A 24,742-nucleotide genomic window follows, 5' to 3' on the forward strand; every position below is an offset into this window, starting at 1 on the left:
CTTGCAGTCAAGAAAAATCCTTAATATGGCTAATTCTTTAGTTTTTTTAATTACCATAATTTTTTGTGTGTTTTAAAAAAATATTCCACATGACAGATTAAAAAATAAATGGCTGTTTAGGGGAAGCACTCCAAATATTCAGCCTGACTCAAATCAGATCACCACCATTCACAGACAAGCTAGGGAAATTGATATTTAATTTTTAAAATCGCAACCGTTTTTACTATGAATCTTTAGTCATCCCTTCATATTTTATGAAAATGTACCAAATTAAAAATTGTTTTCACTAGTGCTGCTTCATATCTGGATTTGACGAGAGATACCGACCTGAGATAAGAGCTGACTCCTTCACAAAGTCCAGTTCTTGAAACCCTACAAGGGAAAGGTCTTCATCTTCACTCCTGTCAATTCTTGGTATAACCAACCATACTAGGATATTATATTATAAAAATATACCATATATTGGACACTCATGTCAGTACATTGCAGAAAATGTGTCTATTTACTGTGTAAAGTTTATTAACATTTGAATGAAACACTCTTATTTACACAGCTAAGTCTGGGGCACTCAGGACAGCAAGATGGCATGGGAACCACCATGAGGAACTTGGAAATGTGCAACGGTCCTTGGCATCCGTCCCAGAGACAACCCTCCCAGGAGAACTCGGCAGCACTGGGCAAGGTGAGCCAGAGATTACATAGTTCCATTGGCTTCTTTTCCATCTTCATTCTTCTTCACTTTCATTTTCAGGATCTAAATCAGAGTCTCCATTTAATTCCTTCTCACTTGCCACATCTCTGTCCTCACCATTTTCCTCGTCCTTTTCTTCAGCATCTTCCTCTTCCTCTTCCTCCTCATCAACATCCTCATCTTTTTCACTTTCTTTATCTTCCTCATCTTCATCCCAATTATCCTGGTAGAAATATATTAAAAAAGGAAAGCATTCATTAAGCCCTCGTTCTTACAGAACACAAGGATATAAAAGCAGATTTATGTAACAGGAAACAAATCACTCACATCAGAATCCTTCTCTATTTCATCATCTGACTCCTCTTCAGAAGACTCTACAAGGAGAAAACCCAACCTTAAGTTTGTAATCAACAAGCAGAGGGCAGAGCCCTAAAAACTAAATAGAATCAGATTCCTGAATGTACTTTTAGAAATATATTCAGCTATCATCCACCTAAGAAGTAACATTAAGTTAATACTCTTATTTGCATAAAAGTACATTTATTGTTTTATTCCACCAAGATCTCACTGAGTAGGACAAAGTACCAAAACCTTAACAAAATCCATCCTTAAAAACTTAAGCCAAGGATGTGGAGAAACGGAAACCCTCATGCACTATTGGTAGAAATGCAAATTGGTACTGGCATTACTGAAAACAGTATGGAGGCTCTCCAAGAAATTAACAATAAAACTACCAGATGACCCATCAATTATGCTGCTGGGTAGATGTCGAAGGAAACAAAGTCAGGATCTCAAAGAGATACCTGCACCCCCATGTTCACTGCAGCATTATTTACAACAGCCAAGACACAGAAACAACCTAAGTAAGAGTCCACTGATGGAATGGATGGATGTTTAAAAAAAATGTGGTACACATTCAGCCACTGAACTCAGCTATTAAATATCACTCAGCTTTTTAAAAAAGGAAATCATCCCATTTATGACAACATGGATAGACCTTGAGGGTACTGGGCTAAGTTCAGTAAGTCTGACAGAGAAAAATAAATACTGTATGATCTCACTTATGTGTGCAATCTAAACAACACAAAACTTACAGAGAAGAGACTGGTGGTTGCCAGACATGGGGAATGGAGGGTAGGGAGAAATGAGTGAAAATTAAAAGATACAAGCTTCCAGTTAGAAAATAAAGAAGTCCTGCGGATATAATGTACAGCATGGTGACCATAGTTAACAATACTGTACGGTTTATTTGAAAGCTGCTAAGAGAATAAAAAAAGTTCTCATTGTTAGGGGGGGAAAATGCAACTATGTATGGTGATGGATGTTAATTAAATATATTATGGTGGCCATTTCGTAATACATACATATATCAAATCATTATGTTGCACACCTAAAAAAAAATATAATGTCATGGGTAAATTGTATCTCAATAAAATTTGGAAAAATGCACATGAAGTCTAATTAATTCAGGTATGCTTTTATGTCCTTCAGTTATGTTCTGTAATTTTCTCTATATAAAGGTTTGTTTCATTTTTTAGATATATTTCTAGGGACTTCATAGTTTTGATTGCTGCTATGAATGAGATCTTTTTCCTAATAGATTTCCTGACTGGGACACATGTTAGTAGACACACAATATGTTACTGGAACATAATAATGCTACTGATTCCGATTCCTTTTTGCTGATCTTGATATCCAGTAAACTTACTTCCTTATCTCATTCATGATGGTATAACTGTAGATTCTGCTGCATTTTCTAAGTTGTGATGGTTAACAACTGCCAAGTCCAATGTTCTAGAATTCACTTCTTTCATACAGTACTAGGCAGGATATCCAGAAGCAATAAAAAGTACATTATTGTCTAGTTCCTGACTTTATGGGAATGCTTCCAAACTCTGCCTTGATACAGATTAAGAGAATTCCTTTAAATTTGGAGGTTGCTTAGATTATCAATAATGACATAAAGACTGAATTTTATGGAATTCTTTTTCTAGATCTATTCGTATATAGTGTTCTATTAATCAGTTAATGTAGTAACTACATTAATAAATCCTTGATGCTAAATTGTCTTACAATCTTTAAATAAATTCTACTTGGTATTTTAGTTAAGCACTTCTATAATCTGCTACTCAGGATATTTGAAGATGGTCTAAAATGTTGTTTTCTTAATATCCTTATCTGGTTTTGACTCATAAAATGCCAAAATTGTTTGTAACAAAAATGACTTATTCCTTGAAAGACTATCAAAATTCACCTATAAAAACTCTATGCCTGGCATCTTTGAGCAAATGTTTTGATTAAACCAATTTTAGGGCCATCAGCTTATTCAAGGTTTCTAGTTCTTTTTACTTAGTCAACTTTGGTCATTAATGTTTCCTAAGAAATTACCTATTGTCATCTAGGGTCATAATGTGCTGGCCTAAAGTTTGTTCACAGTGTTCTCCTACTTCTGTTCATCTCTTCCATACCTAATGCCCTTTTTTGTTACTCTATTGTATTTGTGCCTTCTCTTTTCTTATTTGATCGTATTTTGCCACAGAAGGTGTGCCAAGCATGATCTTATTCACATTCATGTTCTTTAAAATAAGATAACAGAATTCAAAGTTAAAAGATGAATGTTCCAATTCTAAATTCTACACTGCCCCCAAACCTTACCTTCCTCATATACCAATTTTGCCTTTTGCTCAGGACAAGTCATTCCCTTTGATTTCTCTGAAGCTGTGACCTGAAAGACAATACGGTTTTATCATGAAACAGAGTACACAGATATTTCAAGTATCGCAACCCCACCACACTCCACCTTCCTCACAGTAAACTTGCCCTCAACCACTACGGTGGATGGCCTTAATATGATAGTCAAATACAGAGCAAAGAGCAAATTTGCCAAATACGATAAAGAATTACTCTGTAAAAGTTGAAAAACCCTGTAAGGTGATCAGAATTTCTTTCTGTGCCTGGAACTTGTTGTTCATAGCACAACTGTCCTAAGCATATTAACAACTGAAATAGGATAGTGAGAACCCCTCTGGAAAACAGGCATAATTAGGTTTACTTACGATCGAATACATAACATCTCCGAGTTATTAACATTTATCAATTTCTTGCTGAAACACACGGCTTTCAATTCCTCCCTGTATTCCTATCACATCCAAAGTTTAGCACAAAACAATTTGATTTACTCACTTGAGTAATCAGAAGAATAAGCTTTCCATGAAGGTGGGAGAGTTTCTGAAAAGTTTTTACTCTGCTTTCCATTAACTGGTATAGTGTCCCCAGCTGGGGTACCAGATCAGGCAACTAGGGAGGGAAAAAAGATGATGTCATACCATCATGACAAAGTATAAATGACAAACATACAAATCATGCTCAGACACACCCAAGTATTCAGCCACTGCCCCCCAAGTATCTGCTTGCACATCCAGTGGCAGTGTCTGCTTGGGACACAGCCTAACAACATCTCAGATTTTTGTAGGCCTTCAATGTCCTGATGGCAAAAAAAACCAATGGATTTTGTTAAGTAATGATATAGGGTCAGAAGAAACTGCAAGGTAGTTCAAGAAAAAGCAGGGGAGGGTGCTGTTCTTTGTGCTGATCATGAGGTTTTAGAGAAGGTCAATACAAATGAGACACTGAATAAAAAATAGATATATCCCCGGGGTGCCTGGGTGGCTCAGTAGATTGGGCATCAGACTTCAGCTAAGGTCATGATCTCATGGTTCAGGAGTTCGAGCCTCGCATCGGGCTCTGTGCTGATAGCTCAGAGCCTAGACGCCGCTTCAGATTCTGTGTCTCCCTCTCTCTCTGCCCCTCCCCTGCTTGCACTGTCTCTCTCAAAAATAAACAAACATTAAAAAATATATGCATCCCCACCATATATCTCCGAGATAAAGAGGACTTTCCTCTGAAACTTACTCTGACAGTATTGTATTATCTACTTCTACCATAAGTCCTCAGAGCAAGTTGAAGGAAGCTCTTCCCAGTTTCCAGAGACCAGAGACCAGCACAACAGAGCAACACAGTACGAAGCTGACCTTATCGTATTTCAAACATACTCCCTATTAATGAATCCTATGAACCATGCTTAAGGAATTAAAGCACGGATTAAATTGTCCCTCCATAGGAACAAAAAATGGACCCTACTCTGCCCTTTAATTAGCCTTTACTTGTCCTCCTATCACTGACAATTTAGCATAAATAAGAGTATTTCATTTACATGTTAAATAGCAAACAGACACAAAAAGAATAAAACAAAGTTTAACATGATCACATTCCAATTACCATCATCTCTTATTTGTCCCTATTCAGAAGGTAAGTTCCAGGAATATGGGTATCTGAGTGTCTTGTCCATTACTTAAGCCCCATGCCTAGCACAGTCCCTCGGCTTAAAGAAGGTAAAGATACCTGATAAGGAAGGAGGAAAGGAAGGAAATGTAGAAGGAAAACCGCTGTTTTCTGAGGTGAGAGAACTCTCGGCAGTCGAGTCCTCTCTATACCACGCTTCTTTGGTCTGTTTTGCCATGACTGTGAACATTACACAACTACTACTCCAGCAGTTCAACCTTAGGAGTTGATTCGGGAATGAATTTCACTACAAGGCCTCCTAGGGCTCTTTTCACTTCTACACAAGTAAATGAGGTCACAAAGTAAGTGCTGCCCGGTTTACCAGCCACAGTCCCAAGTCTTGAAGCTTGTGGGACTCTGTGCCTGCCCATCAGATGCCAATCAGCCACTCCACTCACCACTGCCCTCAACTGCCCTCCCAAGATTCTGCAACCTGGGAAACCCAACAGCGTACCTCCCCACATTCTAACATCCTGGCGAATTCTCCCCAGACACAAAGAACACACTGCTGGTTATCCAACTGTTTCTCCCGATTTCAAACTAATAAAGGGGGAAAGGAGCCTGAGACAGAACAAGGGACAAGGGACCAGGCGAAGTTGGATGACACTGTGTTAAGAAAGTAAGAATAGGGGTGCCTGGGTGGCTCAGTTAAGTGTCCAACTTTGGCTCAGGTCATGATGTCACAGTTCATGAGGTCGAGCCTTGCGCTGGGCTCTGCACTGACAGCTAGGAGCCTGGAGACTGCTTCAGATTCTCTCTCACTCTCTCTGCCCCTCCCCTACTCATTCGTGCTCTCTCACACACAAAAATAAACAAACATTGAAAAAAATTGTTTAAAGGAAGAGTAACATTAAGAATTTTCTTAAGAAAACCTATTACATGGCACTAAATAATAAAATTAAAGAAAAAAGTAAATTGGATAATTTTATTTCTAGCTTAAAATATAACTGATTTGATGATGTGGCAAAGAACACAATTCATATTATGACATAAAATTGTTTTTTTCTGGTGTTGCTTTAAGATTTTATGTTCCATGCTTCCCATTTGCATAGATAATCAAGAGCTTACAGAAGTCCTACAAAATGACATGTATTAAATATTTAATTTCATTTTTACCACAAGCTATTTGTTATTGTCCTGGGACAAGATAGGACAGGGGAGAGATACATACAATGTAAAAAATAATTTTGTGAAACAGGTTACATACATAGAAAACTACATCTAAAGGCTAATATAATAAGTCAGCATGCTACTTTTCTCCTTTCTGTATTTTTTCAAAGTTCTCTACAGAATATATATTACTTTTAAAACCCAGGGGAAAAAAAGAGGCCAATTTACAAAAGGCAACAATGGACATTACTACACCACACACCTGGGGAAAAATAAAATCTTTAAAAGCAGCAGCTGATGGCTGAAGAGCAGTTGGAGAGAGGATGGTTCTATTAACCCCTCAGTTTATAATCTTTATCAAAGCAAACTACAGCTGACGACTTACTGTGGATAGGTAGGATGCATGGACCGTTAACACACATTTTAGCCACTGAACCATTAAAACAGCACTGAAAAAAAGAAAAAAAAAACCCAAGTAAACAAATATTCACAAATTCAAAATTAAATACAACTGAGTTGTAATATTAGAAGAATTTAGGCCAAGTGAAGATCCATAAATTGTGTCCTGTGAAAACAACACTACGAAATAAACCACTGACTTCTCATCCCTTCAGACTCTAACAGAGATCTGAAATATACCCATCTCTGGAGGGATTGTGAGGGGGGAGTTACATGGACCGGAAGAGGACAAAACTCCCTTCCCTCTAAAACAATTCAAGAATAAATCCCATACTTTACTTCATAATTAACAGACAGTAATTATGGGCTCAGTAAACTGGGCTTAACGGACTTTGCATTTTACCCCGAACATCTACTCACTATCAGGTACAAATAGCAAAAGATTTCCATGCCACATTAACAGACAAATACAGACCAAAAAAAATGTATAAGCTCGGCCTAATCGATGAATTATTTGGCTTTTCTTTGTGAGCTCCAAACACTACGGGAGTCTATGAGGGGGAAGAAAACTAAAAGAAAAACTTTATTATATACTGTAGCACCGAAAATACTACACTTAAAGCTTAGGATCTTTGACATACCAACTTCCTATTTATATACTTAATCATCAGATTATTAACAAGAAAGACCCACAAAATTCAGTCATATAAAATACTTCCTTATAATATCTTAGGTTGGGAGAATTCTACAAATGGCAATTTTATATATGATTAGGATGACATCTTAAGACTAATTCATTAAATGACCTAATAATAAAACAAAACACCAAACACGAGTTTCCTAAAAGAAAGGAGAAAACTATACTAAAATCTTAGGAATAAGAATCCTTCAAGTCAGTAGGAAGAGCAATGTCTGACCCTTAAAGAGTCTTCCTACTTAGAATTTGGGGCTACCCACTATGTAATTTCATGCTGTCAGAAATTGCTGTTTTTAACAGTCACCTTTAAAATGTTTATAAAATCAAAGCAATTTAAGTCACCTAAGTATCTTACCTATTAGGATGTCCCTGCAATCTTTTTGTAAGCTGAGGGGGAGAAAAACAGTATTAGCAACAGTACGTCAGAGGCAGCAAATCTGCACCAATTCCCACAATACATAACATCCAGAAGAACAAAGAAAATATAGAAAAGACTATTAGGAAATCACTATTCCTAAACAATTCCTAAATTTCCTAATTCTTCAATGTTCAACAAACATAATCTAGGAATACTTCCCACAGTAAGAGTAATTACCTGATAAAAAATCTGGCTAGGATTTATATGAATGAATGTTCAGAAGTGGCAAATCCAGGGCGAGAAAATAATTTGTGGTTGCCAGAAACTGAGCGTAAGGGAGAATGAGGAGTGGCTAACTGGTACAGGATTTTTTTTTTTTTTTTTTTTTTTGGTAAGAACTACACAATCTGTGAATATGTTAAAAAAACACTGAATTGTACACGTCAAAGGGGTGAATTTTATAATATGTGAATTATATCTCAATAAAAAAATACACAGAAAAACTATGGATTACGTCCATCTTATTTAAGTAGATCTATCATCTACTCTAAACACTCTGCTTGCTTATATACTGCAAATCCATTTCTCTATACAGATTCTCTTTAATTCACAGTGTAAGGACCTTAAAATGAAAAGAATATTCAGTTACCTCTTGCAACAATGGAATAACAGCATGCAGGGGCATCCTTAATACAGTCCTCTTAATTAGGTTTAAATTCCTAGTCTGAAGTACTTTCTGTGAGAAAATAAAAGAAATATAAAGATAAGCATATTCAGAAGCTAAGGACACTACAGGAGAAACTATTAGTAAAAATGATTTTAAAAACCAAACAAACTACAAACTGAACTTTAGTGAATGACGGCTGCTGGAGGGACTGACTGAAAAATGTTATGTTAATGTCCATGGCTATCAGGCAAGTATAATCTTCAGGAATCAGGGCATTTGATAAACAGATTTCTTCTCTACAAATTTTAAACTTTATGAACAAATTTTTATATAATACAGAACACCTCTATACGTTTAAATGCAGATATATGCCACTTTAGAGAAGCTGCCAAACCATCATTACATAAAATTAGAGTTATAACCACATAAGAGTGAGCAAAACACACTAAAATCACACTTAGCAACAAAACTTTTACAATTGTCAACTTTTTGATAAGATTTTAAGCCAATCAAAAGATAGGTTCTTTCTAGTTTCTGGCTATTAAAATATAAAGTTGCTATGACCATTCGTGTACAAGTCTTTATATGAACGTATTTTTGATTCTCCAGGTAAATACCTAGCAGTAGAATGACTGGGTCTTAAGGTAAATAAATCCTTAACTTTTAAGAAGTCGCCAAATTGTTTTCCAAAGTAGCTGTACCATTTTATATCCCCACCACCATGACAGGACATTCCAGCTGCACCACATCCTCCCCAACAGAGGAACTGTCTTTTATGGGTCCATAATGGGTGTGCAGCATCACGTCACTGTCACTTCAGTTTGCTCATCTGTGATGACTAATGACACAGAACACATTTACATGCACTGATTGGCCATTTGAATTCTTTTGTGAAGGATCTGTTCACACCTTTACCAATGGTTTTTTGACCTGAGTCTCATTATCCAGATGTTTGTGTATTCTGGATATGAATCCTTTGTCTGATGAAGGAGTTGCAAACATTTTTTCCCAGCCTGCAGCTTGCCTTCCCACACTCTCTTAACAGTGTCATTTCAAGAGCAAAAGATTTCAACTTTCATGAAGTCCAAATGACCATTTTTTCCTGTAGATGGCTTGCTGGGAAGCCATCTAAGACTTCATCCACAAACGTTTGTGTAGATTTTATCCTGTTTTTTTCTAGAAGTTTTGCAGGTTTTGGTTTTACATTTATGTATTTTGTGTTGACTTTCATGAAGTAAGAGTTGAGATGCGTTTTTTCCCATATGGATATTTGGTTGATTCAGGACCAGTTTTTTCCCATATGGGTATCTGGTTGATTCAGGACCAATTGTTGGGAAGAGTTTACTTTCTCAATTAACCCAAGTTAGTACGTTTATTGAAAATCAATTGTGTGTAGTCTTTTTCTGGACTATTGTGGTTTCTTAATTTATACTTATTTTTCACCAATACCAAACTATCTTGATTACTGTAACTTTATCTTGAAATCAAGTAGGGTAAGTCCTCCAATTTTACTTGGAGATGTTGAAATTTAATTGGGAATGCACTAAAAACACAAATGTGGGGGAAATTCCTCATTTTTAACAGTATTAAATCTTTCAACCTACAAACATGGTTTAGATATCTATATATTTTTATCTTTATTAATTTCTCTCAATTTTTGTAATTTTCAATATAGAGGGAAAGTCATCTTTTATACATTTATCTTAACTTCTTGGTACTACTATAAATGGCACTTTCAAAAATTAAGTAAATTTTTAAAAATCTTAAAATCTCTATCTTTTCTGGGTGCCAATAACTTGGCTTCTCTTCTCTTTTCATAAGCTATAGCCTTTTCTTTTGAGTCAAATTTCCACCTTCCTAAAGCCACAAGTTTAACGTCAAGTTTTCTATGGCATGGAGACACAGGATTCAAAGCAGGCTCCAGGCTCTGAGCTGTCAGCACAGAGCCCTGACACAGGGCTTGCACTCACGAACTGTGAGATCATGACCTGAGCCGAAGCTGGTGTTTAACCGACTGAGCTACTCAGATACCCCTCTAAGGTGGGGATTCTTAACCTCAGTTTTAGTCACATGATGTATCCCTGCCATTGCTACCTCCCTTCTTTCATTCTTTAAGTCCTCCTACTATATTTCATGTGTCCTCATAAGGTCACTTTGGGGAATGGGGAAGACTATTTTTAGGAGAAAAGAGTTTTGTTTTTTTTAACTTGTCTCGCTTTTTATTTTAGAGTGAAGTACAGAATATGTGAATGCATCTCCCAGGCAATACAGTATGGGAAAATCTCTATACTTTTTTTTTAAGGGTTATTTTAAGCCCTCACTATAACATTTACAGGTCTTTTCCAGCACCCAATTTTTCAGGATTCTAGTTTCCAATTACTTCTACTTAAGTAATACAATAATGAGAAAGTCTTATGTGTACAATACTTTATAATTTAAGAAATGCTTCCATAAACATCATTTCATTTGTCCCAAAAACTGTGACACCTAATAAAAGGACACACTGTCAACTTTGAAGTACCAAAAGATTCTAACCTGAATCTCTACAAGCTTTGAGATACAACTACCAGTGTATAGAAAATATGACAGAGGAACATGTTAAATGATACCATTTATTGGGGCGCCTGGGTGGCTCAGTCGGTTAAGCATCTGACTTCAGCTCAGGTCATGATCTCAGGGTCCATGAGTTCGAGCCCCGGGTCGGGCTCTATGCCGACATCTCAGAGCCTGGAGCCTGCTTTAGATTCTGTGTGCACCCACCCCCCGACCCCCCTCCCCCACTCGTGCTCTGTCCCATTCTCTCAAAAATAAACGTTAAAAACAAATTTTTTTAATGACAACATTTATTGGATTAAATGACCCAATAAAATGGAGTTTTGCAGGAGACAAAATACAGACTATGAGGTCTCTATGCAGCTAATAACTCAGCTCCTCTAAAAAAAAAAAATTAACTGCAAGAGACAGAAGAGGCATATATCTACCCAATACTGTGTGGACTTCACAGGGATCCTGTTTTAAAGGAAGCAAAAATAAAAACTAAAGAAGTTTATGAGACAATCAGGGATATTTGATGGTCTCTGATGGATATTTGATGGTTTTAAGTAATTACTGTTTATTAGGTGTGATAATAGATCGTGTTTGTTTTTTTTTTTAGCGTTTATTTTTGAGAGAGACAGAGACAGTATGAGCAGAGGAGGGGCAGAGAGAAAGGGAGACAGAATCCAGAGCAGGCTCCAGGCTCTGAGAAAGCTGCCAGCACAGAGCCCGACACGGGACTTGAACTCACAAACCGCGAGATCATGACCTGAGCCGAAGTCAGACGCTTAACCAACTGAGCCACCTAGGCACACTGGATTGTGCTTGTTTTTAAAAGGACTTGCTATTGTCAGTGGAACAGGGATTTATTTATGGATAAAATGATGTCTCTAAAAGATATCTTCACTATAATGTGTGGAGACATGTGGGCAGATAAATGAAACCATCACAGACAGACTGGCTAGATTTGATCATTTCTGAAACTGAGTGATGAGTCCATGGTGGTCCACTGTAATAATTTTTTAAATGTTTTGAAATGTTTCTTTAAAAAAAAAAATTGGGAACTGATTTAGTTATACTACTGAGGAAGGTTTCAAAGCACAATTAAGGAGGCAATAACAACAGGTAAGTTAACAGTGTATTTTAAAAACGGTCAGCTGTTTTCTACAGCTTATTTTTCACCTAGATTTCTATGCCATATTAAACTAAAATCCACCTTCCAAATTACATACACTTACAAACTATTTTACAAGCAACCTTAAGTTTTAGGATGTAGTTTCCCCTTTATGCCAAAGTCACCTTAAACACAAATATAAGATATTCCCATTTAGATCAAAATATAAATCAGAAAGATGCTATTCACAGGTTACATATTAAAAGGCATATCAATACTAAGTGGCACCATAATATTGCTGAGTCACTAAGAATAAATGCACTTAAGAAAATGTAAACTGCTTTAATCTAATTAGGCAGTGCTTAAATCCAATTTTTACACTTCAATTTTCTGTACAGATCACTGTTACATTCTGGAATTTAAGGGGACCTAATTAAGTCACTTCATACAAGCAGTCACCAACTTACAAACACACAAATAATAAATGCTTCCCTTATATAAATTTCCAGTATTTTACCTCTAAATACTTCACAAGATAACCCCCAACCCTCTTCAATTTTTCCCCCAAACCTCCTACCCATTGCCAAGGTTCCACCTCACCGCCCCCTCTCACGGCCAGGGGGAAATAAGTTTCTGGAATCCAGAGTAAAAACTCAGGAACGCATTTTCCTACAGAAAAAAATATAAATTGTGATCTAGAATGCTGAGTATTATAATTCAGCTACACTATGTTAATAAAGGCTTTTGTGAACTAAAGCCTAAGACCTAATAACAATTCAGAACAATATTTCTATGAGAAAATGCATTCCAGGTTCAAAATAATTTAATACAATGCCTTTGTAGGTTGGTGACTGTCTGTATAGTGCCACCAAGTGATATGTATTTGACTAAACTCACAAAATATTAAATTCAAAACAGCTTTATCACATGACTCTTCAGTCTGAGTGTGCTATGTCAATCACTTTCTAAGAAAAATTAACTGTCCTAATTCATTTTAAAAACTGCTATAATACTTACATTTAACATTTCGAAATCATTACTTTCTAATCCTTGTGTGAGAAGAACTGGAAAGCTATTTGTCTGTGGAAGGTCATCCTTCTCTTTCTTTGTATCTATATCCAGTGCTCCCAGGCGCTCTTCAATGCTAACCTGCAGAACAGAAATGATCTATTAATGTTAATCTAGACAAGGCCTAAAGTAGTTTGGTCGAATTACTTTGTTCCTATGTCTCAAAAAACAAAAGCACTGACTGGTTCACAATGAAAAACACAAACAAGCTCTTTCTCATTCCAACAAGATCTTACTACCATAAAGCCAATGATGGAGACCAATGTATTATCTGCAATCCAAGGTTCCAGATCCTAGTGATCTGGAAGTGCATGAGAAGTCATGATTTGAAAATGTAATTCATAAAAACATCTCTCTATAGAAGATTCAAAAAATACACAGATCTGGTATCTTATTACTAAAGCACAAGAAAAGACCTATTATCAAAAGAACTTTCCCTTCTAGAGCTACCCCTGGTTATCAGCCTCAGATCTGTAAAAAAGGAAAATTATCAAAAGAAAATGAAAAATAAAGACAACTATGTTCCCAAAACAATTTTTAAAATGTCTTTTCCTATTTTTCATTTATTAGTTCCAAATGATGATTTTCTAGAAGATGCTCTACTAAATCAAGTTCCCTTGATAAAAGAATCTAAAATTTAAGTGTAAATAAACAGGATGCAATTTGCTACACAAAAACTCAATTGTAGAGAACTTATCTCTTATTAAAACAAGTCTAACAACCATGTTCTGCCCGCCTCTTAGTAACTAAATCAAAATACAAATACTCTGTGACTACTATGGCAAATAGGCTCTGGCAAAGCCTCCTATTTAGGTTAGCATAAAAATCAAAAAAGGCAGGAGGAAATTAAATAATTGGATCTAGGCCAGGTTAAAGAAAGTTGGCACGTTATTTTTAAATACATATACCATGTTACTAAGGAATAATTTTAATGAACAACTACTCAGCCCCATCCCCCCACACACCCTACAAAGGAAGACATTTAAAATCAGGTAAAGAAACAATCTTTCTCTAATGATAAAACAATTAAAATTTCACATCATTTCGGGTGACACATAAGAAAAAGGTCTACAGAGACAAGTACAGTAACCACAGGAAGGTCTAGGGAGCTGAGAAAAAATGAAGTTTGTAAGCACTTGAAGAGGTTATAGTGATGACCACTTTTAAAGGCCAACACTCAGTAAACTAGCCAGAACTGCTCAGACAGCCAAGAGAAAAGGCATCACTGGAACTCAGCAACATGCGAAACCCAATGGAAATCATCACAGCAAGTCCTGGCTTAAGGTACCGTATTCAATTATGTGACCCAGCTGACTGCTAACAATGGTCAAAACAGCACCCTCTTTAGTTAGTAAGAGTCTGTCTTCTCCATTAACAGTGGCCAAGTAGAAGCCTCGGGTTACAATTTGGAATTTCTGAACCTGTGCTGCTCGGGATGAGAGAGGGAACCAGCAGCAATCTTAGTTAAGTTCCTAAAGTTTCAAGTTTGGCTCTACCCAATAATTTGTTAGTCTCATGAGTAATCTTACATTTCAAACTCAAAAATGGTCAGTGATTCTATTACCTCATTTTCCCCTAATTTCCTCTTGCTCTCTACTTCCTCAGTTTGTGAAGGAGGAGGTTTGATAGCTGCATGATGACCAGGTACCCCAGGCACCAAAACTTTTGCTTCAGAATTCATCACTGGTGTCCTCACCTGTTAAAAAGGAATAGCCAGCAAGTGACAAAGGGAATTATGCCTCAGTCCTTGTAAGATTTAGCCCCAAAGAAAACTAACAGCTTTTAATTGGTTTTTCTACTGGAAAATCTTAACATAATCTTAACATAATTAATTTAATATGATAAGAACTACAGACAAATTTTAATTGAATGTTAGTAAATAAGTCTCCAAATTATAATTTGAAAGTTTATAGTTTTAAGGTTTTCAATAGCACATGAGTAAAAACCAGGAAAAACAACATTTAAAGATTACTTAAAAACATTAGAGAGTGAAGTTGTACATTTTACTACCACCTCCAGTAATCCAGCTTTGCCAGAAATGCTCAGACAGCCAAGAGAAAGGTGTCATCTCTGAAACTCAGCCAGAAGCGAAACCATATATGGATGTCATCATAGCAGGTCTTGGCTTTTTTTTTTTCCTCATTAAACTGCCAAACATGTATCTACATGTAGATGCCATGTTATATTCAAAATAGAAAATCATGATGATAAGCTTAAATATGGTATTTAATTCCAAACCCATCATATAGGGCTTTATATCCTTAAATATAGGATTCCTCCTTTAAATGCTGAAATCAGCAAAATAAGTTATTGACAAATATTGTATTTATTTAATGATCACACATGGGTAAAGGACTAACTCCCAAGTCTTTAACTTTTAGTTGTCTATTCACTCATTCATTCAACAAATCAAAAGCACAGGAAAGAAGTTGTATAATCTTGTTACCTAAAACTTAATCTCACCAATTTGTTAAGATCATAAGGAGGGTATTAAAGAGTCTAAACATAATATTATATAACAATTCAATTCACCCAAATCTCTTTTTTCTCAACTTCTAATACGAAATGCACTCACCTTTGTTATAGCCGTCTCTACTTTGGGGGCCCAGCAGTTTGAAATGTCTCTTACTAAACACATGTGAGGTTCTTTGGAACTTAAAGCCTGGGAATATAATTTTAAGGAGGGGGGAAGAAAGGGGGCGGAAATGTCAAACAAAGCAATTGGAAATAAGAATAACATGAAAAGCCAATGCGTACTTGTGCATTTTCATAAAAATACAAAAAAGTATAGAAAGCTTCCCCACAAAACTCAGCCACCCAGACTGCCCACTACTCGGACTGATGGCAGCAGAGAAAAGTGGGTCAACTCTGAAGATATTAAGCATAATGTGTACTTTTTTCGGTTATGAACTGCTCAAATTTTTCACATGTATAGTTTTAAAAGATGAAGAGGTTTTTAAACTATAACAGATTTTTAATGATTCCTGTTTGTCACCCTTGTAAAAAAATAATCCGGGCTATTTAGGGTCCCCCCACTATACTTTCCACAAGCAAGTCAAAGACAGCACTGCTGATGAACAAATTGCTCTAAGGTGGATCTCTAAATCCTGATGTGCCATTACAAGGGGGACAATCAGATGCAGCAAAGTACATGTTACCCATAAGCCTGTATGGTTTTATGTAATTCTCTGTTCTGTGCCCATATAATTAATTAGCATCTGGTAGGACACAAAACAAGCAGGAAACAATGGCTGCATCTTTAGAGGACGGTTAGGGGGTCCAGGTACAGCACAGAGAGTTACGTTTATAGCTTAATACCTTTCTCCCTTTTTTATTAAACCATATCCATGTGTTAAATTCTTAAAAAGTAAAATAAACTCCACAAGAGTTTGCTTGGGCACATAATATTTCAGTCATCATCTCCCAGAAGGCCTTACTGAATAAAAGCAGTATAAATGCAAGCTAAAGAAATCACCTATTGGACACGCCCATAACTCACCAAAAGTCTCCAAAGAAACTTTCAAAAAAGTTAAGTAATTGCACCACCCATTACATTTCCACTTAGGAAACTCAATGAGTACTGTTACTAAAGGCTCTTTTATTAAGATGTATCTTTTGGGTAATTGGGTATGTGCATAAGTGAAAATATATACCGATTTCAAAGACAGAATACCAAAAAAAAGGGCGAATAAAATATCAGAAATAATTTTTCATATTGACTAAGGATTAAAATATTTGATATGCTAGGTGAAGTAAAATTACATACATAGCTCTCATAAACTAAAATAAACTACCCAGTGAAAGATCCTTCAGTTACACGAAAATACACGACTTCTTTTTAAGTATTCAAATAAGCAGACCAATGAATCACTCCACAGTCATCTTTTTTTTTCATGTCCACGTTGATGCTATTTTGCTTTACTCCAGAGTAGTATCTACGTACCACTCGCTCAATGGTGGGCTGAAACCAATTGCCGTATACAAGCAACAATGACATTTTGTCTGAGCAAAACCCAGCTGCTAGAATAGGAATGGGTTTTGGTGTTGATTTCTTGCCTTTCCCAGGTGTCACTATCTGAATTGTGCAATTTGAAGTCAAAGGCTTTTTGCAGTATCTAGAAATGAAAAAAAAAAAAAAATAGATTAGAAAATTTGAAACGTCTCCTATGAATGCTTTGAAGCTGGCATCAAGTCAAGAAATGTAACCTCCTGTGGGCTCCACACTATCACCAGAGTGACCAGGATCCCCACACCACTAGTGTTGCTGTCAAGACCTCATCTAGCAAGACCTCACCACCAAATCTGCCTGGACACCATGTGCCCTTCCATCCCATTGCCAAGCCCCATAAAGGGCGCCAAGATCCCAGGTACTCTCTCGCTGCCTTGTGCTTCAGTCCCAGGGGACTCTCTGTACATGCCCTGTTCCAATCAGTCCCATTTCCAATTGTTTCCAACCCACAAAAGCCTCACCATGACCTCCGCAATGCAGTTCCAAGAGCAAAATTATCAGCAAAATATAAACAACAAAATTCCATCGTCTAATATAAAAAATTCCATTATCTACTGCTTATCCAAGGGCTTTCATCAGCTTCTTGCTCTACGCTGGCACATCAGGGCAGATCTCCCAAGCTGTAGCTGTTTTCTCTCCATAGCCTTTATGTCAGAAGCCTAGGCATGAGATGATTTTAAGAGTGTTCCGTGTTCTTCACAAACATTTCAAGATGAATAGTCTGTCTCTCTTTCCCTTCTAAAACCTGGGAAAGTGTTACCAGATACCAGATACCTCCCTCTCCTGCTGTCATCCAATGATTTCTGGGCCACTCCCCCAGATTTCTTGAAGATTCTAGTGGCTGTCATTCTAACACTACTCCTGAGGAATTCCTTTCTTAGCAGTCTGGTCTCTGCATCCACCGTGCAGGCTGATGATGCTTCTGATACACTGTCCTCCTGCCTCCAACAGCCCCGCCCTTCACTGTGTCTCAGCCTCTCACTCCTCACACCGGGAGGAGACATCTTACTCCCAACAGGTGCACCACACCATCCTTCTAGCTCATGCCTCCTGGTTATCCTGACTCCACAACCATCTCCATCCAGGATTTCTGGTCTTCTACCCCTCTGTAGTCTATTCTCAACACATCCGACAGAATGACTCAAAAGCTTAATAATGTTTTAACACTTAATACCTGATGAGGTCAAACCTTATCAGTCTTCTGCATAAAAGCAACAGCTTACTATTGCCCATGGAGAGGTGCCCAATTCCTCACAGCAGCCCACCATCTCTGGGCCCTTAGTTATATGTTCCACATACGCGTATGACTGTATCAATAAAGGCCTCAAGTGTTATACACCAAAAATGTTAAGAGTTACTCTAGGGAGTAGAACTCAATGCAGGGAGAATTAGGCTTTATAACCTATTGTCTACACATCCTAAATGTTTTTAAATGTTTTATGCCTTCATAACAATTTTATACTTAAATAAATTTCTACATGAGGATTGTAAAAGGAAGAATACCAACTGACAAAAAGTTGAAACCATCTTAAAGTTCACACGATTGATTCTCAGACCATGTTTACAGAGAATGGCAAAGGTTGCCAAGCTTTCTATAAAGAGCAGATAGTAAATATTTTAGTTTTGGGGGGCCACGTATGGTCATACTGGATTTGACCCACAGGTCATAATTTACTGATCCTAGATCTATGACTACTACACATGCTAACAGCAACACCCCCCTCTGTCCACCAAAACAATAGCACTGCCATGTTTCATTGATCCACATATATATGGCAAGGGAAACTATTATCAAAGTTAGAAATCAAGGTTTTACCAAGTTCACAAGCAAACTTTTCCAACTGAACCACTTTCAGTTAAAATGTATCACTAGAGGGATGCCTGTGTGGTTCAGTCTGTTAAGCGTCCAACTTCAGCTCAGGTCATGATCTCATCGTTTGTGGGTTCAAGCCCCGCATCGGGCTCTGTGCTGACAGCTCAGAGCCTGGAGTCTGACCCAGATTCTGTGTCTCCCTCTCTCTCTGCCCCTCTCCTGCTCATTCTGTCTCTGTCTCTCAAAAATAAATAAACGGTAAAAAAAAATTTTTAATGTATCACTAGAGGGGCACCTAGGTGGCTAAGTTGGCTAAGCATCCAACTCTTTTAAATTTTTTTAAACATTTTTTTATTATTGGGAGACAGAGAGACACAGAGCATGAGCAGGGAAGGGGCAGAGAGAGGGGGAGACACAGATTCCAAAGCAGGCTCCAGGCTCTGAGCTGTCAGCACAGAGCCCGACATGGGGCTTGAACTCACAAACCGGGAGATCATGACCTGAGCTGAAGTCGGATGCTTAACCGACTAAGCCACCCAGGCACCCTAAGCATCCAGCTCTTGATTTCGGCTCAGGTCATGATCTCACGGTTCATGAAATCAAGCCCCATGTCAGGCTCTAAGCTGACCAGAGCCTGCTTGGGATTCTCTCTCTCCCTCTCTCTCTGCCCCACTACCTCTCATGCATGCATGCATACTCTCTCTCTCTCTCTCAAAATAAATATAAACTTTAAGGTAAACCAACAAAATGCATCATTAGAACTGCCAACATTTACTAAGCATATATCATAAAACTACTTTACTACCACAAATATGAAGAAATGGTCCACAATCCGAAAACTTGAATCCTCACTGGAAATGTATATACTCATATGGATAATTAATAATTCTTTCAAAACAACCTAACTGAAAAGTAATATAAGGCAAAGAATACTGAGGTAGGAACAAAAAAGAATAACAAGTCAGGGAAAGAAAACAAATTTGACTTGATAAATTTCGTACTTACCCATTTAATATGTGTTCAAAAAGATGAACTTGACCATCTTTGCAAACAACAGCTAACTTGACAGGCTAAAAGAAAAATTAAACTGATTACTCTAATGAAGAATGGCTTTCATAATATACTTATAAAACTTCAACTGTCCTCCTCACCCCTTTAAATAACCAGAGAAAAAGTCAGAACACCAAGGTGGCACAACTCTTGCATTTAAAATTCATTACTGTCATCTAAACAACTGGAGTTGTTGTCAAGCATAGAAATAAAAGTTTAAGCCAAGAAGATAACAAGGAGAATGCAGCCTGGAAGTTATAGGAGCAAAGTCACTACCAAGTGCAAAGTCACTGACAAAAGAAACTGGCAGGCCCCGCATGTCAGAGCAGTCAGATCCCTGAACACGGGGGGTGGCTGGGTGGCTCAGGTGGTTAAGCATCCAACTTCAGCTCAGGTCATGATCTCGCAGTCTGTGGGTTCAAGCCCCGCATTGGGCTCTGTGCTGACAGCTCAGAGCCTGGAGCCTGCTTCAGATTCTGTGTCTCCCTCTCTCTCTGCCCCTCCCCCACTCATGCTCTGTCTCTCAAAAATAAATAAACGTTAAAACAATTTGGAAAAAAAAAAAAAAGATCCCTGAAAACACCATGGACACGGTCCCCCTGCTCGGAAGTGCACACCAGTGATTTATTTAATGGTTACTCCGGACAGTCCAAGAAGATTTTTGTTACATTTTGTTCTTTCTTCCCTCATGTCCCCTACTTTCCCAAATCATTAAATCATCAAAACACTAACTTTAAAAATATAATTTGTGAAATCCAAAAACAAATTCTCAAAAATTGAGCCATTTACCTCTTCTTTATTTTCTGACAACGTCAAGTCAATATAGACAGGTTCATCTGTAACTGTAAAAGACATCACTGCATTCTTTTCTTTGTTTTCTGACCGGACCTGCCTAGATAACAAAACCCATGATTAGGTAGTAAGAAATTTAACAACAAAAAAAGATGAGCACTTAACGGGAGTAACAGCATTAGATTCCCAATAGTTTTTGCATCTTTTGAAAGCTAAATAAAGAGACTACAGATCAAACTTAGACCCATTTGTGTCACTGCCACTTAACACGGTTGCAGAGAAAAGAGAAAGCACTAATGCCCTTATGCAGATTTAAACAATTAGTAACATTCTCTATTCTTTTCCACTAATCTGTTTATCTTGATGCCAATACCACACTGTTTTGATTATTGTAGCTTGACAAGTCCAGAAATCAGGCAATGTGAGTCCTCCAACTTTTTTCTGCTTTTTCAACATTGTTTTGGCTATTCTACATCCTTTGCATTTCTCTTTGAATTTTAAAATCAGATGGTCAATTTCTACAAGAGAGTTTGCTGAGATTTTGACTGGGTTTACACTGAATCTATAGATTAATCTGAGAATTCACACGATAACAATGCAAAGAAAATAGAGTCCAGAAATAGACCCATGCGTATATTTAACCCAAATGATCCTCATTATTTGTGGATTCCTTCTTTGAGAATTTGCTTACTTGCTAAAATTTGTTAGCCTCTGAATCAGAATTTGTGGAACTTCCATAGTCTTGAACAGAGCAGTAAAAATGCTCAAAGCAGTGAAAAATAATAAGAGTTGCTCACAATGTTCAACAAGGCTATGCTCTGACTTCTTCCTTCAGCTCTCACACTACAGAAGTGTTATCAGTATTATTTAGTATCATTAGTATTATTTAGAATGCTAAAAAGTATTTTCATTTTGTTTTCATGTTTTTGTTGGTGATTTCACTTTTAAAATGTCCCTTAAGGAGGCACCTGGATGGCTCAGTAAGTTAAGCATCAGACTTTGGCTCAGGTCATGATCTCACAGTTTGTAAGTTCAAGCCCTCCATCAGGTTAACACGAGCCCCACACCACACTTCAGGTGAGCTCAAGCCCCAATTTGGGTGAGCCCCACTTCTCTCTCCCTCCCTCTCTCTGCCCCTCGCTCACTTGTGCCCCTCGCTCACTTGTGCCCTCTCTCTCAAAAAAAATAAAAAAATAAACAGTGCCCTAAGTATAGTGCTCAAGTGCTGTCTCATGTATCTAAGAGCAAAAGAAGCTGTAATATGCCTTAAGGGAAAAAATATTTGTTAGGTAAACTCTGTTCTGACAGGAGTTAATTAACTATATACATGATGTATTTTCAAACAGAAACACACATAAAACGAGGCTATATATTGATTAGATGACAAAAATGTAACCAACAAAACTTGCAGAAACCTAACCTTATATTTCCCGGAGGACTCACAGTTCAGTATCACTAACTGTGCGCTCATGAGGACTTTATACAACATAACAACTGCAAATAAGAACCAACTGTATGTGTATTTCCATGTATATATGCAAAAACAGTTCACCGGAAATAGTCTTTTCAACCAATGGTACTGAGACCAATGGATATTCCTAACATAAGAACATAAATTTCCATCCATTCAGGAATGCAAACTGGTGCAGCCACTCTGCAAAAGTTATGAAGTTTCCTCAAAAAGTTAAAAATAAGGGGGTGCCTGGATGGTTCAGTCAGTTGAGCTTGGGCTCAGGTCACGATCTCCCAGTTCGTTGAGTGCAAACCCCAAATCGGGCTCACTGCTGTTAGTGCAGAGCCCGCTTCAGATCCCCCCACTTTCCCCTAAATAGACATTTGCAAAAAAAAAAAAAAAAGTTAAAAATAGGGGTGCCTGAGTGGCTCAGTCACTGGGCATCTGACTCTTGATTTTGGCTCGGGTATGATCTTGCAGTCCGTGGCATCAAGCCCCCACACATCAAGCTCTTCACTGGCAGCACAGAGCATGCTGGGAATTCTCTCTCTGCCTCTCGTTCGCTCTAAATAAATAAATAAATGTAAAAAACACAACTGTCCTATAATCCAGCAAGAGCAGCACTACTAGGTATTTATTCAAAAAAAAAAAAAAATGCTAACTCAAAGGGATACGTGCACCTGATATTTCTACAATACCAAATATCTACAATAGCCAAATTATGGAAACAGCCCATTGATGAATGGATAAAGATGTGATATACATATCTCTCTCTCTCTCTCTCTCTCTCTCACACACACACACACACACACACACACACACACTGGCATAAAAAATGAAATCTTGCCATTTGCAGTGACATGGGTGAAACTAGAAAGTATTATGCTTAGTGAAGTAAGTCAGCGAAAGACAAATGCTATATGATTTGTGGAATTTAAGAAACCAAACAAAGAGGAGAAAAAGACAGGCAAACCAAGAAACAGACCCTTAACTATACACAACTAGTGGTTGGGGGTGTGGGGGATGGGCTAAATAGGTGATGGAGATTAAGGTGTACACTTGTGATGAGCACTGGGTATTTATGGTAGTGCTAAATCACTATACTGTACACCTGAAATTAATATCACACTGTATGTCGGGGCGCCTGGGTGGCTCAGTCGGTTAAACGGCCGACTTCAGCTCAGGTCACGATCTTGCAGTTTGTGAGTTGAGCCCCGCGTCATGCTCTGTGCTGACAGCTTGGAGCCTGGAGCCTGCTTCAGGTTCTGTGTCTCCCTCTTTTCTCTGTCCCTCCCTGACTCTAACTCTGTTTCTCAAAAATGAATAAACATTAAAAAAAATTTTTTTTAATATTACACTGTATGTTAACTGGAATTTAAATAAAAATTTTTAAAAAACTGTCATTCATTCCTTGTACCATATACACATATTAGCTCAAAATGCAAGCCTTAAAACTAAATCTTTCAGAAGAAAACCTTTGTGACCTTGGATTAATTAAGCAAAGATCTCGAAACATGATCTGAACTACATCAAAATTTAAAACTTCTCTTCAAAAAGACAATGCACATACTAGGAGAAAATATCTGCAAAGCATATACTTGATAATGGGTTTATATTGAGAATATATATAGAATTCTCAAAACTCAGTAAGAAAACAAACCCAATAAAAAATAGGCCAAACATATGAACAGATACTTCATCAAGAAACATATCCAGATAGCAAACAGGACTAAGATTCTCAACATGAGTGGCCATTAGGGAAATGCAAACTAAAACCACAGGGAGGTACCATTACATACCTATTAAAATGGCTAAGGTTAAATGATTATATCAAGCATTGGTGAGGATATGAAAGAATTTGCACTCTTATACATAGCTGGTCAGAATGTAAAATGTAAAAATGGTACTATCACTTTGAAAAAACTTGACAATTTTTTTCAGTAGCCCCAACATGGGGCTTGAACTCATGACCCTGACATCAAGAGTCACATGCTCTACTGACTAAGCCAGCCAGGGGCCCAAACTTGGCAATTTCTTAAAAAGTTAAATATACATCTATCATATGATCTACCCATGCACTCAAGGTATTTACACAAAAGAAATGAATCATATGTCCATACAAAGATTTATACACAAATGTCTGTAATAACTTTGTTTTAATGTTTTACACAACAGGTTTTATTTATTTATTTATTTATTTATGTATTTACTTATTTATTTTTAACGTTTGTTTTTTTCTTAATTTTATTTTTTATTTTTTAAAATTTACATCCTGGGGCGCCTGGGTGGCTCAGTCGGTTAAGCATCCGACTTCAGCTCAGGACATGATCTCGTGGTCCATGATTTTGAGCCCCGCGTCGGGCCCTGTGCTGACAGCTCAGAGCCTGGAGCCTGTTTCAGATTCTGTGTCTCCCTCTCCCTTTGCCCCTCCCCCACTCACATTCTGTCTCTCTCTCTCCTTCAAAAATAAATAAACATTAAAATAAAAGGAAGAACATGTGCAGTTTATTATACATCAATTATACCCCAATAAAGGTATTTTAAAAATTTAAGGCACAAATTAAAAAAAGAAAAAGACTAACAGTAAAAAAACATGATTTGCAAACACGATTCACAATCAGTTTGTTTTTGTCAACTAGTGAGAC

General features: G+C 37.3%; 1 protein-coding gene and 2 non-coding genes across 4 annotated transcripts in view; all 3 read right to left on the reverse strand.

The window, feature by feature from the left end:
- Positions 1–497: 497 nt before the first annotated feature.
- WDR43 (WD repeat domain 43) overlaps positions 498–24,742 on the reverse strand; it is a 45,117-nt gene continuing 20,872 nt past the window's right edge. For both annotated transcript variants that reach the window (XM_007088855.3, XM_042982248.1), the window contains exons 6-18: positions 20,642–20,744; positions 19,808–19,872; positions 16,924–17,095; positions 15,556–15,642; positions 14,545–14,676; positions 12,930–13,061; positions 8,246–8,332; positions 7,594–7,625; positions 6,528–6,591; positions 3,875–3,988; positions 3,347–3,416; positions 1,019–1,065; positions 498–914 (exon numbers count right to left, since the gene is read on the reverse strand). In XM_007088855.3, coding sequence (XP_007088917.1) covers positions 726–914; positions 1,019–1,065; positions 3,347–3,416; positions 3,875–3,988; positions 6,528–6,591; positions 7,594–7,625; positions 8,246–8,332; positions 12,930–13,061; positions 14,545–14,676; positions 15,556–15,642; positions 16,924–17,095; positions 19,808–19,872; positions 20,642–20,744 — 1,294 coding nt within the window. In that variant the 3' untranslated portion in view covers positions 498–725. The remainder of the gene's footprint in view (positions 915–1,018; positions 1,066–3,346; positions 3,417–3,874; positions 3,989–6,527; positions 6,592–7,593; positions 7,626–8,245; positions 8,333–12,929; positions 13,062–14,544; positions 14,677–15,555; positions 15,643–16,923; positions 17,096–19,807; positions 19,873–20,641; positions 20,745–24,742) is intronic.
- LOC122237522 lies at positions 14,176–14,251 on the reverse strand. The gene has a single exon (XR_006216124.1). It is a non-coding gene; the product is annotated as a small nucleolar RNA SNORD53/SNORD92 (small nucleolar RNA).
- LOC122237521 lies at positions 15,019–15,098 on the reverse strand. Its single transcript, XR_006216123.1, has one exon. It is a non-coding gene; the product is annotated as a small nucleolar RNA SNORD53/SNORD92 (small nucleolar RNA).

The sequence above is a fragment of the Panthera tigris genome, chromosome A3 (assembly GCF_018350195.1).
Source record: "Panthera tigris isolate Pti1 chromosome A3, P.tigris_Pti1_mat1.1, whole genome shotgun sequence".
In the NCBI taxonomy this organism is placed as follows: domain Eukaryota; kingdom Metazoa; phylum Chordata; class Mammalia; order Carnivora; family Felidae; genus Panthera; species Panthera tigris.